A 21,320-nucleotide genomic window follows, 5' to 3' on the forward strand; every position below is an offset into this window, starting at 1 on the left:
CACACACACTCGTATACAAATATCACACATCACACTCATAACACTGCACACACGCCATAAAAACTCACACACATGCATGCACACACACAAATGAAGAAAAACATCACCACACCCATGATGTGAAATGCCCAACAAATGAAACCAGAGCATTTGAAAGATAAGACAAAGGCAGAGACCATTGCCCCTAACCCAACCAAGTCCTCTCCCTACAAACTCCTATGGGGTATAGGAAACCCAGACATTCACATGGGGAAACTTGTCGGCATTTTCATGCCTAAAAATAGCAGTTCCTGTCATCAGCTCCGAGACCTGTTAACCTGTCCCCTAATCCCAACGTGATACTTCTCAACCCCACTCCTGCAAATGTAATAATTAGGGCAATTAATGAAAGAAACATGGGGACATTTCCATAGAAACCTTTTCCAAACTATTATTTTTCGAACAGTATGTCCCACAAGGATTTATCCGCGTGACTCCCACAGCTGTTAGTAGAAATCAGACAGACCATTAAACCCTCATGGTACTCTCTTGTCATTTATCCTTCTGCTTCTGATGGCACAAGGCAGGCACAAAAATTGCACAGCATGTCCCCAGAGCTGTCAGGTGTGACAGCCCTCCCATTGCTTCTCTGAGTGATTGTGAACATACTATTCTCCCAAATTAAATATATAACATGTACATATATATGTATTATGTATGTATATGTTGAGGAGTTTTGAATATTAAAATGTATGGAGATTATAGGTAAAGTAATTAAACAAATCCATTCTAAAATCATCAAATCCCAGGGAAGGAAAATTAAAGTAAGAAAATCAAATCCCAATGGCTGTACATTAAAGCATCATTTTCTTTGTCTTTTCTCTGTGTGCACACGCACGCACATTTGCATGCGGAGACTGAAGGTTGACTTGGTGTGTCTTCTTCGATTGTTCCCACCTCATTTTTTGAGGCAGGGTCTCTTCACTGAGACTGGCCCTCACCACCGTGTCTAGAACGAATGAACACTGAGTCACAGAGAGTTCCCTGTGCCAAGCTTCCTATGTGGATTCTGGGGGTTGAATGTAGCTCAGCATGTGTGTGTGGTAAGAACTGTACGACCAAGCCACCTCCCTAACTCCATACATGACGGTATCTTATTTATCATACCTAATTATACTCCCTTTCCTCCACTGAGCAGCTTTCTTCTCTCTCCCTCCGTTTCCACCCAACCCCAGAAGCGGAAAGTCCCATTATGAACGACAATAAGTAAACAGAACGAGGAAAGAGACTTATTTAAGGCAAAACTTTTCCCAAATGACACCGACACCAGCTGCTAAATAAGTTAGATTGAACATATAGGACTTGCCGTCAGCCCTGGTTAAATAAGCACATAGATTCCACGAAGGTGTAATTGGCCCCATCGCCAACTTGCTTCAGAACATTAGGGAAGCAGTAACAGTCTTATTCAGGGTTGTTAATACTAACAGTACGCCATTACAATAGAATAACGTACCTGAAGGAAGAGGCCAATAAAGCTAAACACATCCTTATTTATAGAGCTTGAGTGCAGGCATGTCGGAAAGGGGACTGTGGCTTTGGTCTATTTTCAAACATACTCATGCAACAGATAATTGGATGTTCTTGCCAGAACTACCATGAAAACTGTCTCATTGTTCTCTTTCCCATAGAGCACAGAGGCCTTGTAGGAGAATGAGGGACCGAGCAGTGACAGGGTGAGCTCTCAAGCCTGGGTCACTTCCTAGCATCTCAACACTCAAAATTAGCACTTCATAGTTTACAGTTTCCTACGTCTCCAGGTACTGCCCCCCTGAAAAAGGTCAGAATTTTAACAATGTATACATTTGAAAGGAATTGATCTACTCATCTGTTCTTTTTTCCCATTCAACAGCCTTTAAGTACAGCTATGATCCCGTTATATTTGAATTGAACAACTGAGATGTTTCCATTAGCTTTTAAATATTCACACTTTCTCCAGCCACCCTACCCCTGCCCAATCCCTCTGTAAGACACACACACTCCCTGTACACACTAAAATGAACACAGATAGACAAACGCAGCTATGCCTAATCTTTAAGCTGGTCTTTCCAACAGGCTGACTCCCTCCTACTCCGCAATCCTTCCCTGAAGAAATCATTGCATACCCGTGGCTCCTCAGATGCGGGATGGAGGTGTGATGTTTGAAATGTTTCCAAACTTCAGAGCGTTACCTGGAGATTTCTGTGTTACCCTATTATCATATTATTAGCTAGCAAGACAAACAGAATCTACATTCCCTGGCCTGGTTCTCCCTTTGCTCAAATTTCCTCATGTGTCTATTATTGACAGAAGCCTGAAAGTCAAGTGCAGCCAGATCTCCAGGGCACATGGGGATTTTACCCACACTCGGAGCTGTTTGCCCCTTTCATGGCTTCTCTGCCTTTGGTGGTTCTCAGCTCACATGTTCAGGAACTTTGTCTGATATAGTAAGCCTGTGTGGTTTTTGAAAGCGGCGTTTGGTATTCAGTCTGAAATACTCAAGTGTCAGGAACATCCAACCTTCTCTGACCAGAGACAGCATTGGGCAGAAGGCTGATCTAGGCTCAGTTTCTTCAATGAGCACCGTCAAATGTTCATGTTCCGCTTCTGTGCATACTAGTACCGAGTCCTGATGGCTGTTAGGACTAGTATGCACAGTCCAGGGGAGATTTATCTGAGATTAGAGGAGGCTGAGGTGGAAGGATTGAGAGTTTAAGGTCAGGCTGGACTATGGAGTGAGACTCAGTCAGGGCGGGGTGGGGGGGGAGCAAAATAAGCCTTTACCACTGTCTGCAAAGGATTCCAGTCTAACCTGAGTATCTCAAGGCCATTGGAGCATCATTTACTCAACACAGAGACTTAAAAACAGACCAGAAATGCATTCAATAAACATAAAAAAAATTCACAAATCTGTTTGGATTATTCAGTACAATATACTGTCCCTTTTCTCTTTTTAAATTATTTGACAATTTCATACATTTTCTGAGCTTTTAGACTCTTATTCCTCTCACCCATCGTCCCTGAAACGTTTCTCCCAGCAACCTCCCATGTTGTTATCTTTTATTTTGTTTTTATGAGTATTAATGTTTGCCTGCATGCTTGCATGTGCACCGTGTGCATGAAGTTCCCACACAGACCAGAAGAAGGCATCAGATCCCTGGTACTGGAGTTGCCAATGGTTACATGGCACTATGTGGGTGCTGGGAATGGAACCTAGGTCCTCTTTAAGAGCACTAAGTGAGCCACTTCTCCAGCCCATCTTGATTTTTTTCACGTACTGAAACTGGTCATGGGTGTTTATGAGTGAGATCCTGAGCGGGGTGGTATTTACTGGACTTCCCTCCATGTGGTCCATCTGAGCTATACTTTAGAATATAAGGCATTTTCACAGATAGATCTCTATCTGCAGCACAGTTTTCGCCCCATGTAAGTCAGTCAGCAAACAGTTGGCTATAAGGAAAGTGCGCAGGGCAAAGGACTTTCTAGAACAGAGGTAAGAGCAGGTGTGATGACTCGCGCCTAGAATCCCAGTATCTGGGAGGTGGGGACACGAGGATCTGGAATTTATGATCATCTTTAGGCTTTAGAGTGAGCTTGGGATCAGACTAGGCTGTGAATAAAGTCTATCAATACTTCCCATCCAAGAATCAGGGACAACCCTGGAAGGTGGGGTGCAAGAAGATCTAAGAGCCAATGAACGAGGTGGAGAGTGGAGATTTGTGAGACCCTGTATAAAAATAAAACAAAAACCAGACAGGAAATAGCTCCCACAGAGAGAAAGCTCAGTGGTTAAAAACACATATTGCTTTTATAGATAACACAGGCTCAGTGCCCAGAACTCACACCGGGAAACTCACAATAACACCCCTTTCTGGCCTCCACGGATGGCTGCACTCACATGTGATATACTCCACACAGATAAATAAAAATAATAAAAATCAACCTGAAAAAATGAATAGCTTCTGTAGCTGTCAAGATCCAAGGGGAACCACCTGCAGCAGTTATAACACAATCTAGGAATTGCTCAGGGTATTTTCTCTTTCTGCTCTGCAACCAGAAAAATCCTCAGTTTCGTGGCACGCCAAGAACGCAGGCTTTCTTGGTCTGCCAGGTGGGCAGAACGGTGGACTGCCTGTTTTTGTCATATTTGTTATTTTATCTAACCCTGGAGGATATTATCGCTGTTAAACAACAGTGTGTAGAAGCCAACAAGAGACTTGCTGTTTTGCTAAATGTCCATTCTGTCTGACTACCATCTTAATATTTATGTTTATGCCCATGGATCTGTGTTCCTCTCAACTTCTGAGAGGAAGCCACCGAGGACTCAGCTGCAGACCAATCACATCTATCAATACTTCCCACCCAAGGCTCCAGGAACACTGTGGAAGGGGGAGGGGGGAGATGTGAGTGCTAATGATTGAGGTAGAGAGGTGGGAAATGCTGATCTGTTGTCATGACATGGCCGATGAACACGTCAGCTCACAGCAGCGATGGCTGTCTGGCAGCACGGTTGGGGCCCACATACAGTGACGGAGCTATGAGCAGTTCACAGCTGAAGGAGGCAAGTTCTCTCTCCTTTGGGGATGTGGATGTGGGTATGTTGTTTCCCTCCCCCAGAGGAAGAATCTTGTCCCAGTGTGACTAATATCAGCACACTCAGGGTCCTGCTCAGCCAGTTGTAAGGACTCCAGTTTTTTGTTTTTTGTTTTTTTTTTTTAATATAAGAATTCACTATCTGTGCTGGGAAGATAACTTAGGGGGGAAAGCACCTGCTGGGAAGCCTGGGAGCCAGAGTTCTGATCCCCAGCTCCCCAGTAAATGCCAGATGGGCATGGTGGCCTGCCTGCGATTTCAGCATTCGAAGGTGGAGTCCAAAGGATGCTGACTGGGAAGAGTAGCCACGTCTGAGAACAAGGCAGAAGAGTGATGAAGCATTCCCAGCACCAGCCTCGAGTCACTGCTTGCCACGCCCACCTAGACACTAGTTTGGCTATATAAATGCATAATGCATAGACAAACACATGCATATATAATGCATACACATACACACATGCATAATGGGAAAAGAAATGATAAAATAAATTAGCACGTGGAGTTTTTAAGGACTAGAAAAGACATAGCAACTGTCAGGGGATCAACTCTGCCAAGAATGTAGAAGAAAGAGAGAGAGAGAGAGAGAGAGAGAGAGAGAGAGAGAGAGAGCAAGAGAGAGGACTTTTATTACAATTAAATGTGAATGACAGGGAGTATCCGGAAGCAGAATAGGGAGAAATCTCCCTGGCTTTAATGGACTAAAATGTTCCATTATGTGACAGCCCAGAAGACAGGAGGAAGAGTGAGACAGAGCATGTCTGTAGACACTGGGTCAGAGTTGAGTTGTCCTTAAAGATGGTGGGGGTGGAGTGGGGGATGAGGGTGGGGTGGTATTGCACAGCTCCTCTGGAAAACACAGCTGTCACAAACCATCTAAAGCAGTGGTTCTCAACCTTCCTGATGCTGGGACGCTTTAATACAGTTCCTCATGTTGTGGTGACCCCCAACCATAAAACTATAAATTGTTCCATTGCTACTTTGTGGCTATAATTTTGCTATTGTTAGGAATTATAATATTTAGGAATCAGATATTTATCTGATAAGCAAGGTATCTGATATGTGATCCCCGAGAAAGGGTCATTTAAACCCCCAAAGTGTCTGAGACCCATAGGTTGAGAACTGCTAGTCTAAAGGTACTATGTCTAAATAAGAGAATTGTTCCCACAAATAAGCCAGTCATGGCACATGCAAACTCTGCTGGCTTCACTAGACTCAGCAAAGGTCTTCTGACCTATGGAATATAGAACGCACATGCTTTATCACAGAACAGCTGTGGGAGGCTGGCCACTTGGATTTTATCAGCACAGGAGTCTCTGTGAGTCTAAGATAACATCTGCCACCAATCCACAGTAAAATCAACCTTGTAGGAAGCTCTGCTGGGGTGGTAGACCAGGTGTTAGGGGCAGCCATCAAACCTAGGGGCACAAAGGTCTTGGTCTGCATCTGTGTGCTGGTGGTGGCACATCTGGGGACCATGTCATTTGTGAATCCTTTCCCTTTCCTTTCCTCTCCCTCTCAGACCAGAATTCCTGTCACCCAGGCCCTGGAATCTGCCTATCACCACTCTGAACATGAACCATCCTTAGGATTTGCTCTTTATTACACTGGGTCACCGGTCACCATCTCTCTTTAGAGATGGCCAATCTATGGTGCTATATGAAACCTGGGACGAGTCAGACACCAGGTTACCAAGTCACATGATTGAGACCATCTACATGGATCCTCCAGGGAAACAGGAGGGAATTTCCACATCTTTCAATATTGCCGCGATGCCTTATAAAGGAATGAAAATGCTGCAGCTACTTCATCATATGCTGTCAGTCATCAGAACAGACAATGGAGAGGAGGCACAGCCAAGGGGTGACCAGTGACTGTGATAAACCTAATTCTGAAGCCCAGTTAACACAGCCCCTGACTCCCTGAGACCTGGACACAGACCCAAGCCCTGTATTTAGGAGACTGCAACACAGTTGTAGCCACATTTCATCCTTCCATGACACCCTTTCCTGGGACTAATATAATTCTTTAGAATTCTGAAAGTCACACACCGACCCTCTGTTAGAGAAACATGAGATCAGTCGAATTAATGACCTGCATTGTGCCTCCTCCAAATACAACTCTGACCCAAACAAAGGCAAACTTCTCTCTGGTACCATCGGAACTGAGGTCTGGAAGATTACATGATAAAGGTGTTTTCAGGCGAATGCAAGGGTGGTGAATGTGTAGGTATCCACGCCCGTGTGGAGGCAAGAGAACATCTCATTCTTCAGGGCCATACACCTTGGCGCTTGAGACAGGGCCTCTCGCTGGCTCTGTGTTTGTTAAATAGACTAGCCTGGCAGGCCCCTTAGCCTCCAGGGTCCCCTTGTCTCTGCCTCTCCTGGGCTGGGATTACAAACTCAAGCCATCAAACTCCTTTTGAAACTTCTGATCTGGGTTCTGGGACTCAAATTCGGGTCTTTATGCTCACGTGGCAAGCATTTTAACATCTGCACTTTCTCACAGCCCTAAAATCATAATTATAGTTATAAACATTCGCAGATAAAGATGGGAGAGTTTGGTATGCAAATGTGCTATCCTGCAGGCTTGAGCAGGACAGACAACACAGTCCCTAGAGGATGCTGGAGATTTCCTGGCAATTGCAAAATGCATGGTCCAAGGGTATCCTTTAAAAACAACTTCAAACCCTTTGCTTTTTACTTCTTTAGAAGTACAAAGGCTGCTCAGGGGTCCCAAAGGAATATAGCATTTAAACAAAAACTGGCGGTTGTAGGTTGCTCTAATTTCTCCTCAAAGACTTTAACTAGGTCATAATTTGAACTTTAAGAACATGTAACCATCCAAGGTGTAAAAGCACTGAATTCTGTCTCCGATCTGGATCTGGCAAAGCTGTAGCAACATCCGCCTTGGGGATCTTGGGATGTTTGTGCTTGTGACTGATCCTTGGCAAGGATTGTGAGTTTTTTTTCTTTTTTCTAGCTTATAGAAATGGCACATATCTTATCCATGTCACCCACATGTTATCTGTATGTATTATCTGTTTGTCTACCCGTTTATCTGGCGCAGATACCAGATCTCAGAGCAGGGATTCAGGAAGAGTCACAGTAGGGGCCCTGCTCTTCAGCGTGACCTACTTACAGAGGCAGTGTCTCCCGCCAGGCATCTTCAGCATGACAATTAGCAGTTTCCCCTGCAGCTCGGTCAGCAGGAAGACCCAGAATTCTGCCTAGCGGCAATCCCCTCAGCCCTGCTGGGCAGGTGCCTGCTGCTGGCTCTCTTTGGTGTGGGACACAGCAGGGAAAGAGACCGGTTCACTGTGAGACCTACTACTCACTCTCTTACAGTGCATCGGCCCCCCTTCCAGCTGCACAGTGTCTGCCGCGCTCTGGGTGACAGGCGTGTGGCCTTCGTCAGTGCACGCTGCATGGTCAGGAGCCTTCTTCTAAAGACCGGTCGGAGGCTTAGGCCGGTGTCAAAACACCATCTGACTCCTTGAGAACTCGTGGAAATACTCTCTTGGAAAAAGCAAGACCGTACAGGCTGGAAAGATAGGACGTGCTGGTCTCCCTGCTTTCAAATAAACCCAGAGGCCGTAAAAATAGCTTGTGGGGAACAACTACACAAGCATGGGCCCGGTACACACCTCATCTCCTTCCCTTACCTGTGAATTTCCCACACAGTTTATCAAATGCCTTGTTAGATTCCCTGGATAGGGAAAACGTGCGACTTAAATTGTCTCTTTTGGGTACGCATCCGCTGGGTACATGTATGAAATTCACCATCAGAACGAACCAAGCCAGAGCACAGAAAGGAAACAGGCTTCACATACCTGCTTGCTGTGCAGTCTGGGGTATTTGCTGACTCCGCTGAGCGCTGTACTGGACTGAGGCCAGGGGCCGGTACTGCTGTGTGGTTGAGGTAGGGTACTGACCAGATGGATAGTAATATACGGGCATCTGTGGGACGTGGCAAGAGAGAAGCAGAGATGAGAACTGTGTGTCATGTAACTGTGGCAGATGGTAAAGGTAAACCACCATCCTCCTCTTTCCCCGTTTCAATGCGCGGGCTCTTTCTCCTGTGATGGGAGCTATCTCCTGTTCATGCTCTGGGTGCTGAAGAACTTCCATGACCTGCTTTGATCATTGCAAAGAGGCAGAAGTGAAGTCTGGGCTTCCTAAGCCAGCACTTGAAGGAGCCTTGCCATCCTGATGCCGGAGGAAGGATATAGTCACCAGGGAAACACCTATCTACCGTGCAGCAGAAAAAAAGCCAGAGACTCCCCATGACTGGCAACCCTCAGTCTTTATGGAAAAGAAATTAGCTTCTTAGGAGGAGTCCTGGCCACTTGATGACTGTGTCATGAGCAGCTAAAGGCCACTTGATGTCTAGTAAAAGGCTTCAAAGAGTCATTGACACAGAGCCTATATCAAAATATGCAGGTATGTAAAACAAATGGAACCTGCGGCAAGATATTGTATGTATTTTCTGTAAACTTATTTTTCGTAGTGGGGGTTGAACTTAGGGTTTCATGCATACCCTAGCTATATACCAATCATCTTGTGAGTGTATATGTATACACACATGTTCACATGTGTGAGCATGGGTATGGAGGCCTTGAATTCATAACTTTTAATGCCTCATTTTCCTAGATGCTGGGTTATAGGTCTGTAACCCTAGGCCTGCCTATCTTCTGTATACCATTCTCAATCTTCTCATTGAGATCAAGTGTTTCCTGATACAGAAGACGTCTTTGTCTACCTATTAATGCCAATGTAATGCTGCTTTCTTACTGATTTCAGCTATGTCCTTCTATTCCCAGGCCTCTGGCTTTTCTCTTATCTTTTTTCTTGAAGTGAGAACAGTGGCTGACCATTTTAAACCTAAGAATTTACAAGCTGTGTATGGAGAATAAGATTATGAGCCAATTTTTCCATAGTTGTGACATTTATGGCTATTTTACTTTCTGATTTATGTCAATACTACAGCAGTTTTCCATCCTTCTACTAGAGTGTATCATATGGTCCCTACCTTTATCCCAAGGTAGAAGAAAAGAAAACACGGTACGACAGTGGTTCTGCAATGTCATGGAATCAACATGAATTTTGTTCTCACTTTCTAGTATTATAGACGACCAAGGACCAGGGACTGGAAGAATCTAAAGCTATTCTGCCGCAGTGATGGACCCGCTATTGGCACATTACTCATTGTATGCATTGTTCGTGGTGATTTAACCTTACTATGTCTCTCCATCTCTTCCTTCCTTCCTCCCTCCCTCCACTCTGTGTGGGGGTGTGGTAGTAGAAGGTTGTGTGTGTGTGTGTGTGTGTGTGTGTGTGTGTGCACATGTGCATGGGAGTAGCTATGTGTATGTGGAGACCAGAGCGTGACGTTGGGTGTCTTCTTCAGCAGCTCTTCCTTTTTAAAATTATTTATGTTACTCTTTGTGTATGAGTGTTTTGCCTGCATGTATGTATGTTCACTATGCTCATGCGAAGTGTCTGTGGAAATCGGAAGAGGAACTGGGATTATGAATCGGTATGGAGCATCGTGTAGGTGCTGGTAACTGATCCTGGGTCCGCTGCAGAACCCACAGGTGCTGTTAACCAATGAACCATCTTACTTTACAAGAGAAAAGTCCCTCCACTTTGTTTCTGACATACAGTCTCTCACTAAACCTGGAGGTCAACAACTTATTTAAACTGGGAGGTCAATAAAGTCTAGGGATACGCTTGTTTCTGCCATTGGCCCTCCCCCAGTTCTGGTATTTAGATGTGCTTAGCCACACCCATCTTGTTTAGGTGCTGGTAATCCCAGCCCAGGTCTTCATGCTCCTATGGCAATCATCCAAGTGAAGGAAAGTGAGCTGAGCCCAGAGAAACACTTTTGAAAGACTAGCATGAAAACTTTGACGGGAGAAAGGAATAAAGATGATCTAAAGGGGTGTAAACGCACATTTTGAACTGACCATATTAAGGGTAGAGAGTACAATTGGATTAAGATAGGAAAGAAATAAGTCATGGGAAGAAATAACCGGAAGCAACAGATTCTTCTTCTATGTCTGGTCTCCATGCCAGGAGGCTTTTAGCCTCAGTCATGAGTCTTGATGATTCCTCTTAGTGGCATTAAGAAAGCATACACAAGCCGGAGGAGACAAGCATTCAAAGGTAGTCCTCTGAAGAATCTGAACATATTTCCATAGACATACATCTACAGATTGACTCTTTTCAATGCTGCATAGTTGGCTAGCTAGACTTAAAATGTACATCAGACTTCACTATGGGTTGTGACCTACATCTGTTTCAATGGGTCTGTTTGTTCCCAATAATAAAACTTGAAATAATTAATTTATTAGTAAAATAATTAATACATTAATGGGATAATTTCTCCTATTACTTAAATTATTTTAAAGATCACTTTAAATCCCACCAGGGACAAAATATTATTGAGATGGTGACTGGAGGTGCACTATTAATTAATCACTGAAAATGAACAACTGAAGAGAAATCATTTTCTGGTGTAGGGTTTTGTGTGGTTTGAAGAGACAATAATTTATTCACGACGCGAAGGCAGCGGAACAGCGGCACCATGGTGACATGCACTTTAAGCTGCACCTCCCAGGCTATACTTCATAATTAGGATGGGAACTGGTTGGGAAAATGCATGCCTCGAAAATGGACCAGAAAATGCTGCTGTGCATTTTCCATCTTGACAGTAATCACTTCCAATATTCTGCAAGGGATACCCAGGAGAGCCCCAGAGATGTTTGGGGCTGAACAAGGAACACATAATCAGTCTTAGAGAAGACAGTAAAAACCGGTGATCTGTGGTGCCTTCCATGCTCCAGTCAATTAAATATGATTAATGGCTACCTGTGCAATCGGGGTGGGCTCCTCCTCCCCTGGGGCAGAGGACAGGACCGCGGGCATTGGTTTGCCCCTGTTCTTTGTATTCACACAGACAGGCCTATCTGTAGCTTAGACCCAGAAGGAGGGTGGTTTGAAGTGATAAGGAAGGAAAACAAATGTCTTGAGCAGCAAGGGAGAGAATTTCAGGTTTCCTGGTTCAGGACATCCCCTTCCCAGCTTCCCCAATGGAAACAACATCACATATAATCCGACGTTGTGTGTGTGTGTGTGTGTGTGTGTGTGTGTGTGTGTGTGTATACATGTGTACACGCAGAGGCCAGAAGCCAACTTTACATGTCATTTCCCAGGTTTTGAGATAGGGCTGCTAACTGGTCTGGGACTGGCTGATTTGGCTAGACTGGCTAGCCATCAGGCCCCAGGGATACACCTGTTTCTGTCTATGCAGGCCTGGGGTTGCAGTGTGCCTCACCACATCCAGCTTTTGAATGTGGGTTCTGGGGATTGAACTCAGGTCTTCATCTGTGTACATAAAGCACTCTTCCGAGTGAGCCATCTCCCTAACCCGAGTCAATCCTTCCCATGGCCTTACACCAGCAGCACATGGAAAATGGGTCATCTCCCAGTCAGAACCTTGGTGAGGTTCATTTGACTCACTTTCTGGGTCCCAGGACTGCATGTCTGGTGAAGCGGACAAAACATACTGGTGCCAGTGACTATTAGCATGAACAAGATGGCAGGACAAGTGACAGACATCAAAGGGCCACAAATCATCAGTGGCAAAAAAGGGAAGGGAAGCCCACACCTACCTGCGCAGGTGCAGGCTGCTGTACAAATCCCTGGGGAGAGGGCGGGGCCTGCAGGACCTGCTGGGAGATGGGTGGGCCAGAGTCTGAGAAGCCCCCTGTGGAGAGCTGCTGGCCTGCAGAAGTGATGACGTAGCTTGGTGGCTGCGCTGGTTGTGGAATGAGGGAGGCCTGGTAGACGGGGCCCGAGGGAGGTTCTGGGGTGTCTCCGGAGGACTGCCGGCTCATGCTCAGCTGGCTGAACTGTGCGGCCACCTCTTCTCTCTGTGACAGGGAGAGAGTGAAGAGCTTGTGAGGGAAGGTGAACCTGGTCATGAGTAAGGCAAACTGAGGCAGACACACTCACACTTGAGAGCAGAGCAAGAAGGAGGAAGCATATACTGAAAAAAAAAATGAGATAAAAAAATTCTTCGGTCAGACATAACAAGAACGTGAGAAAATAAGCTTTGCTCAGCTGGAGAGTCAGGAGGTGGGAAGCAATTTGACCCAAATCTTGTTCCCTCAATAGAAGGAAATTATTTCTTTATCGTTTAGGGGTCGTGCTCCAGAGAGGAGGCTCTGCAGCAAGGGGCGGAGGTTGGCTGTCAGCTGGTCTCCAGTGGCAAGTCTGGATCTGCCTGCTTGAGAGAAGACAAGCCCTTCTGCCGGAATGGGGATGGCATCCACATACCCATCTCACAGAAGGTTGGTTCCCTGGATCTAACCTGGTGCTTATGGCCTGTGTGCTGCTGCCACAAGGACCCACTCCTAGTCAGGGAAATGTATAAGGAAATAGGGAACTGGATTCCCAGGGGAACAGCAGCAGGAGCTTACAGTACTCAGTGCCCTGACTCAGAGTTTTAGATAGTTCTGAGAACTTTACAGCAAGATCATATCACTTGTTTGTTCATGACATCAGACTCTAACGACAATGGGTGTGCCTAGCCAGTCAACTTTGTGTGTGTGTCCATGTTCATGTGTGCGTATGTGGGCATGGGTACACATGGGTACATATGCATGAGAAGTCAGAGGTCAATATTGGGTGTCTTTGTCTGACATTTCTCCAGCTTTTGATTTGAGACAGGGTCTGTCATTGAACCTGGAGCTCACCAGGTTGGCTAGCCTGGCTGGCTAGGAAGCCCAGAGTGTCCTCCTACTTCTGTCTCCACTGCACTGAGTCTGCAGTACATGCTCACCTTGTAGTGTGGGTCCTGAGTATCTGAACTCAGTTCCTAAAGCTGAGCCAGCATTTTGCTGACTGAGTCATTTCCCCACCATCTAGTCAGTCAACCTTAAAAGGGGTATTCGAATGCAGAAGCACCTGACTTAGGGGAAAACAGGTGAAAAAAAAAAGAAAGGTTCTTGGAGGGATGGATATATCTATCAGTCAGACACAGACATCTCCACATATACAACAACTTCATAGTCGCCACAGGCTATGCATTGAGCATCATCTATAGCTGAGCAGGAAAACTGTAGAGCTCATGAAAATGCTTTGTATGAGCATGTGTGTGTGGTGTGTGCACATACATGCATGTGTATGTGTTGTGTGTGCATGTGTGTGTAGTGTGTGCAGTTCGTGTGTGAGTGTGTGTACATAAATGTGCTATACATATGATACTTTACCAGGGGGAAGTGTTGCGTTGGCGACACAGGCAGGAGATGCTGGGTGGGAAAAGAGACCGCTGGATATTGCACGGACTGGGAAGACGGCTGCAGGCCCTGGACAGACTGGAAGAAAGAAAACACTGGTCAGGTAACAGGAGAGTGTTGGGGGCTGCAATTCCACTCCTTGGGAAGTATATTGCTGTCCTTAACAGCTTCCCTAAGATCACTCAGTGCAGAGAGGAAAAGCGATCACACAGGCAAGCCTAAGGCTGTGTGCGCCAGAGCCAGTTGGCCTTGGTCTAGAGGAAGCTCAAGAAAACTTGATTTTACAAAGTCAGCGATGGGCTCTAGATGTTGGTTAGAGGTTCTGGACCTACAGATGCTGCTCAAGAACTAAGAAGTAGAAAGATAAAAAGGAGGCTCTTCCAGTGAGCATGCTTGGGACACCGAGTTCCATTGTGCCTTCCTAGGGAAGGTGGTGTCTGAGCACACTTCTCAGGAGCCCAGGGATGAGCATTCAGGTCACTTGGGACTTGCTGATTTTCGCTCTTCCCACTGAGGAAAAGCTTGAGACTGCTTCTACAGACATGAGCATTTAATCTGGTGGGTGTGGATGAATTAACTCAAAGCCCCAGAAGGGATTATAAATTGTACCTGTTGCTTCACATTAAACAGCACTTAGACCTAAAAAAACTGCATTAATTTTTCCTTGTACCTACTCTCACTCAGCAGACACTTATTGCACTGGGTATGAGCTCATAATACTGTGTCAAGCAATGATTATACTCAGAAAGATTTTCCCTAAAAACCCAATGGGTAGGGAGACTACACAAGACATCGTGTCTCCTAGATGATTTGCTGACTGAAGCCTGTGTAGCCCTCACCTTCCAGCCCTTCTGCTCCCTCCTTCCGGCCAGCTCCTCACCTGAGTGACCAATGGCCCTGCCATCTGGGGTTGTGATGGTTGGACTGGCTGCTGGGGCTGAGGGGATGGCTGCTGCTGAGGGGGCTGCTGGGGCTGCCCCCCAACAGTGCCACGCAGCGTCTGCTGACTTCCAGGAGGATTGTATATTGCAGGAGTTCCATCCGGGTTCACAAAGGGCTGACCTGAAATGAAGCCATACAGAGCCTGGCTCAGATGAGTGTCTCTCACTGTTTGCCTTACAGGAAAAAAGCTCCCTCATAGATCTCTGAAAATACCCTAAAGTAAAAGTGCAAGCAATGGGAATTCAATACCCGGACCCTGCTCCAAGGACAATGTATTACTTCTTGTGACCCAAACTAGTTTAAACTGGATGCCCAAATGAACATGTGGTAATTTAAGAAGCATCAAATAAATCCACCTCATTCGGGGAGACTTGCCAAGGTAAGGGCAAATGTGGATAGTGGAGCCCAGTAGAGAGGGCTGTGCAGGAGCGATTTTCATGCAGCCCTATGTTTTGTCCCCTGCATCTATCTCACAGTCATCAGCCAGATAATGTACTCTGAGTCATAGTAGCTACTTTCCATTTACATCACTCCGACCACCTCCAGTCACAAACCATCTGCCAAAGCAATTCTGCTTCTACTCGTTCCACTCAGTCTAGCCAGCAAACAAGAATTTATTATTATTATTGTCATTATTATTATTATTATTAGCTTTCTGAGACAGGGTTTCTTTGTAGCATTGGAGCCTTTCCTGCAACTCGCTCTATATACCAGGCTGGCCTCGAACTCACAGAAATCTACCTGCCTCTGTATCCTGAGTGCTGGGATTAAAGGTGTACACCACCACTGCTTGGCTTCAAATAAAAAAAATATTACGGTCCCACAAATGCATACTCTAAACAAGGGAATGGAGTGAATCCACCTCGCACTTCCGCAAGCACATGACTGGAGGTTCTTTATCCATTGCCACTGACTTACTTAGTAAGTGAACAAGTTTCCTCATCCCATAGCATTTTCTTTTACACGCTTAGTTTTTGTAGTAAGGAGGTGTCACTTGTTGGTTTCCAACCACTTAGCCCCAAATTAATCACACAGAAACTGTACTAATTAAATCATTGCTTGGCCTATTAGCTTTAGCTTCTTATGGCTAGCTATTACATATTAATTTAACCCATTTCTAGTCTTCTATGTATCACCATGAAGTCGTAGCCTACCAGCAAAGTTTCAGCATGTCTGTCTCTGGTGGAGGCTCCATGGTTTCTCTCTAACTCCTCCTTCTTTTCCCCAGCATTCAGTTTAGTTTTCCCCGCCTCGCTCTGTTTCCCTATAGCTCTGCTATAGGCCCAAAGCAGTTCCTTTATTAACCAATAATACTCACAGCATGCAGAGGGGAATCCCACATCAAGTTTTGACTGATTTCCCCATCTCTCTTATCTCCATCCCTACTGTACACTTCTATTCCCCCTCATCCCCCTTCTAGCTACAAAGTAGATGTATTCTATTACCCTACCCACCTCCCTCTCTTCAGGTCTCATTTCCCACATCTCATGGGCCCTTTTCAGTTTGAGTGTTCTAGTCTTCCGTAATCCCAATGCTGAGAAGGTGGAGACAAGAGGATTCCTGGAGCTCCCTGGGCAGTAGACCAACCAGGTGAGCCTCAGGCAATGAATGACTGTTTCAAAATCAAAATGAATAGCCACTGTGAAAACACACCTGCAGTTTACCTATGGTCTCATAGGAAACATACACACACACACACATTCATCCACACACATGGGCCTACACCTTCACAAACATGTGTACCTGTATAAACACTCACCCACAAATACACATACGTGAACACTCACTAGCTCTCTTGCACACACGTGAATGAATCCCTGATTTTAATTATGACCTAGCTTTTAGCCACCATGTCTGAGGCATAATGAAAGTCTACTTATAATTCTGGTTAGACTAGAACCCCGAATGCTCAGATGTATTTTGTGATAAACTACAATCTCAGCTTGAAATGTGATTAGCTCACTGTGTGCAAAGAAAGAGACTCCTACAGGAGTTCTAAAGATCCCCTAGACAGAGATGGGTGGGTCTGGAAAGGGCAGGGAAAGGAAAACGCCAGTTGGATGCTCATCAGGGAAAGGTATAGTGCCCAGGAAAGTCACCATGGTTGCCAGAGAAGAGAACAAAAGCAACTTCCCAAGACACCTGGGCCCGGCAGCTGTTGGGTTTTAAGTCAGGCCACCAGAACTCCTCTGTGTCCTATGAATCCAGCCAATCCAGACACAAAATCACACTGATAAAAGCAATTAGTTTGAGTGACAGCTGAGGCGATTGAAGGGAAAGAAAAACCCGGCTGGACCTGAGCTTCTCCCATCTGATCGAAGCGACTGTGGCAGAAGCTTCAGGAGCAGGCTCCGTGGGCCACAGCATGAACATCGGGCAAGGGCGGGTTGGGGGTGGGGGGTGGGATGCTTGATGTCAGAGTGAAGCCCGAGTGTCCTTAGTTCAAAGCAGGAGAAGACACAGGGACTGGATACAAAATACACATTCCTTTCAAACGCGAATTATTAGCTGAATGAGTTTTCCACAGTCCGCATCAATTTATCTGCTCTTATTTCAATAATAGGTGATATTGTGTAATTACAGAAGGCAGAACACTTTGTTATTATTGCAGGAAAGCAAAAAAATAAAAAAAAAGGCTTAAAATAACCGACTGCTGGGCAGTGAGGGGGCTCAGCAGGTAAGGGTTCTTGCCACCAAGCCTGATGATCTGAGTTCCTTCCCAGCAATCCCTACAGTAGAGGGAGAGAGCTGACTCCACAGCTCTCCCTCTGTCTTCTGCCCTCCATAGGCACAGTGGGCATGTTTGCATCCCCCAGTGAGTGTTATAAAATAAAACATAACTACAAATTCCCCCTCCCTATAAAGAGTTTCTAAATATCTTAGTAACAAGGAAACAAACACAAGGAAAGTCACATAAGAAATAACACCGTCCCAAGCTCTCAAAACCAAAGCATGACTGCTCTCTACCTGATAGAATGGCAATGGGCTGGCTTTTGCTTTCCTGCTCTGTAGAAGACCATGTGTGCAAATGTCATCAGATCATGTAGGCAAAGATGAGCTCAGCCCTTGAAGGACATCTTGACAGACAGTGCACCAACATTTCAGGGCCCATTTGAGAACAACGTGGAAACACTTTGGATAAACAGAGTCTGGGAATCCTGATGAAATTCTAGGACTGTAGAAGCCAGGGGGAGCATCTGAAAGATGCATACCTAGAGATTCTTCAGAGCGAGCTCCCCCTAAAATATTGCACCTTTACACAGTCATGGATTTGCACAAGATGAAGACAGCAGCATGACAATACAGCAGACAGGGCCTCAGCTAGAGCGTGAGTGATGGCTGCCTGTTGGTCTTGCTAGATGGCAGCAAAACTTCTGCTGAAACTACCCAAAGGAGGAGGGAATCCAGGACAGCTGAAGGAAGATCATGGCAAAGAGTGCGGTCAGGACAAAATTCAAATCTGTTGGAGAGTGTCCAGTAGGTAAGCATGTGTACCAAGCATGACTGGGACACACATGTTCATGTACCACACACGTAACAGCAAGCCAGGCCATAACTTGTAGGAGTCAGTTCTTTCCCCACTCAGATGGTCAGGTTTGGCAGCAGGCACCTTTACCCACTGACCCAATCTTGCAAGCTCAGCCAATTCGAATTTCATAGATGGAGCACATCCTCAAATATGTGACTTTGGGTAGGAAATGTCTGTGCTATTTAGATAAATACATGTGATACCTGGTGGGTATTATTTCACCAGTCACCATCCAGTACTTACACCTAGAAGTCTGTCACTCTAGGGAATCAAAAATTAATTAATTAATAGTTCAATCACTTCCCATAAAGAGATTTAAAATGCGCTAACAAGGGAACTTGCCCAAGGCCCTGGGAAACAAGGTAATAAGTAAGGTACCATTGGTGCTTAACAAGGAAGCATTTGTGTTGTGTGTCTGATATGAAGAGTGATTCCTCACCCACGGTGACAGTGGTAAAGGATGGGCTTGCAGCCAAGAAGATACAAATTACAGTAGAGGTCATTTAAGAATCACATGGTATGTGTAACTCCTGAACTCACACGCATACATACACATACCACTGGTAGGTGTGCAGTATATATTACATACTTTAAACATATATCTGTGTTTCCTTTTTAAGATCAAATTTTTATTAGTTTTTGTGTGTGCATGCGCGAGTGTGCATATGTGTGTGTGTGTGTGTGTGTGTGTGTGTGTGTGTCCACAGAAGTCAGAGATGTCAGATCCCATGAAGGAGGATTTACAGGTGCTTGTGAGGAACCTGACCTGGGGGGGACTGGGATCCAAACTTGGATTGTCTTCAAGAGCACTCTGTGCTCCTAACCGCTGAGCCATCTCTCCATCCCTGCATATAGATTTTGTTTTTTAAATCAATGGAACTAAAGGCACTCTAGAAAGAAGAGGTATACTGTTTTTCATGTGTCTGTGGTTTGTGCATATTATGTTTGCATGCATGTGGGCACAGGTGTGTATGTGTGTGTGCACACTCACATATGTGTAAGCACAAGCACATATGTTTATAGAGGTCAAGGTTGATGTTAGGAGTATCCCTCAATCATTTGTCCCTTATTCATTGAGACCAGACCTCTCAGTTGAACCCAAAGCTCTATAATGTGGCTAGTCTTGCTAGCTGGTGTGTTTCAGGCATCTTCTGTTTCCACCTTCCCAACTCTCAAACTACAGGCAAGCTTCCACACCCACCAGGCATTCACAGGCACTCTGGGGATCCACAGTCCCACACACCTAGTGCTTTAACCACTGAGCCATCTACCTAGCCAGGAAATAAGATTTCTCCCCTTCCATCACTCAGTTATACTATAAAATACAATAACCGTGGTCTTTTCCTGAGGGATAGTTCAATGCCTAGTGTCTGTCAGAGCAGAATAACGCCTGTAGAGAAGCCATTCTGCAGTGCCTTCCCTCTAGTTTTGAAAGCCCTTTTCAAAAAGAGACCTTTTGATAATAGCCTTAAGTGACTCCAGCCCATGAATGAGAATCAGGACTTGGCGCCAGCAGAATTCTATTTCTTTGCTAAATAAATGAGATTGCATATAATCGTAAATACACACACACATGCAAAGCCACACTATCATTGCTAATAATACTCTACAAAACATACCATTGTGCCTTTTAAAAGACACTCTGGAATTCTGCTTTAAACACATCACACACAAAAAGAATGTTCTGTCGCTGCTCCTTTCTGCAAGCCCTCTACCCAATCAACAAGAAAGCTATCACACCAACAATCAGACCATCCTTCAGTCAGGACCCAGAGTACTGGATATCATACTGGTGTCCTTTAATTTCCTTTGTGAAGCCTACAATAATCCCAATAAAACCAGAGCCATTCAGAAAGGCTCTTCAGAAGTACCCGGTCGGAGCCTTTCAAGTGCTTTTCCATAAAGGGATTATGGTTTCTGTTCTCTCATACATATGGCACTTTCAGAATGTCTCCATCAAATTCCGTGCTCTGAGGATGAGCCATCTGCTTCATAAGGACACGCAGTTACCCCGGGAGCTATTTTACCATAGCTCTCGTGTTGCACCGGGGATCCTAATTACCAGTACCGCACTCCATGTGAGCAGGCCCCGCGAGATAGATCACTCTTGTGATATGTTCGTCTGTTGCATTCTCAAGCTTAGATTACTAAAGTAATCTACATACCAGAGCTAAACTTCAAACTCCTTTCCAGAGAATTCCATTCTTTCTCGTCACAAATAAAAAGCTCTTAATGCTAGGTGTGTCAGCTCTCTCTCTCTCTCTATGGCTCTAATAAGATGCTAGACTCCCAGCTCTATGTGGTGGCCGGACTTTCGTCTGCTTCTTAGGGAAGCTGGTTCGCTTCAGCCAGCAGAGTCCTCCTCCCTCTTGAGATCCTAAAGAGTATTGACAAAGAGGTCTTGGAGAAGGCCTAGGCACCCTTCCTTAAGGATTCTCTTCAGTTTACCTAACGTGGAAGTTATCTCGCCCCCTAGGGAAACTGGCTATTCATCATGGAATGAGCCATGATTATGGAAGGACAGTTTCCCAGCCCTACAGTAAGTAGCCTGGCCCTATTATCCCCACGAGGAGCTACTTAATAGCTTGTTATTATTTCTTTGCTCATGTGGGTTCCTCTAAACCTGCAGGAGCTGGGGAAAGTTCTATAATCTTCTATAATTGTGGAGCCGAGGTGGATCCATGGGATGTCTTGCATGCCTGGATGCCTTTGAGTGAAAATTATATCAGACATAATACTGAGCATTAGGTGTGAGAAACCCAAGTTTGGGTTGGTATAGCCCAGCTCAGACACTGTTGACTCTGATTTTAGGTCCTCATAATGGGATAGAACTCTCCATAGTCAGAGAAGAAGGCATCAAGAAAAGTGAATGCTGCCTCAGCTGCTTCCCAGTATCCTTTTCCTCTCCTCTCCTCTCCTCTCCTCTCCTCTCCTCTCCTC

The 21,320-nt window shown here is 45.3% G+C and overlaps 1 protein-coding gene across 15 annotated transcripts in view; it reads right to left on the reverse strand.

The window, feature by feature from the left end:
- Arpp21 (cAMP regulated phosphoprotein 21) overlaps positions 1 to 21,320 on the reverse strand; it is a 160,853-nt gene that overhangs the window by 44,686 nt on the left and 94,847 nt on the right. For all 15 annotated transcript variants that reach the window (XM_013346555.2, XM_013346553.2, XM_026778930.1 and 12 more), the window contains 4 exons: positions 14,790 to 14,971; positions 13,883 to 13,987; positions 12,281 to 12,541; positions 8,438 to 8,564 (listed from right to left, as the gene is read on the reverse strand). In XM_013346555.2, the coding sequence (XP_013202009.1) occupies positions 8,438 to 8,564; positions 12,281 to 12,541; positions 13,883 to 13,987; positions 14,790 to 14,971 (675 nt within the window). The remainder of the gene's footprint in view (positions 1 to 8,437; positions 8,565 to 12,280; positions 12,542 to 13,882; positions 13,988 to 14,789; positions 14,972 to 21,320) is intronic.

Source organism: Microtus ochrogaster, chromosome 5 (assembly GCF_000317375.1).
Source record: "Microtus ochrogaster isolate Prairie Vole_2 chromosome 5, MicOch1.0, whole genome shotgun sequence".
Taxonomy (NCBI): Eukaryota; Metazoa; Chordata; class Mammalia; order Rodentia; family Cricetidae; genus Microtus; species Microtus ochrogaster.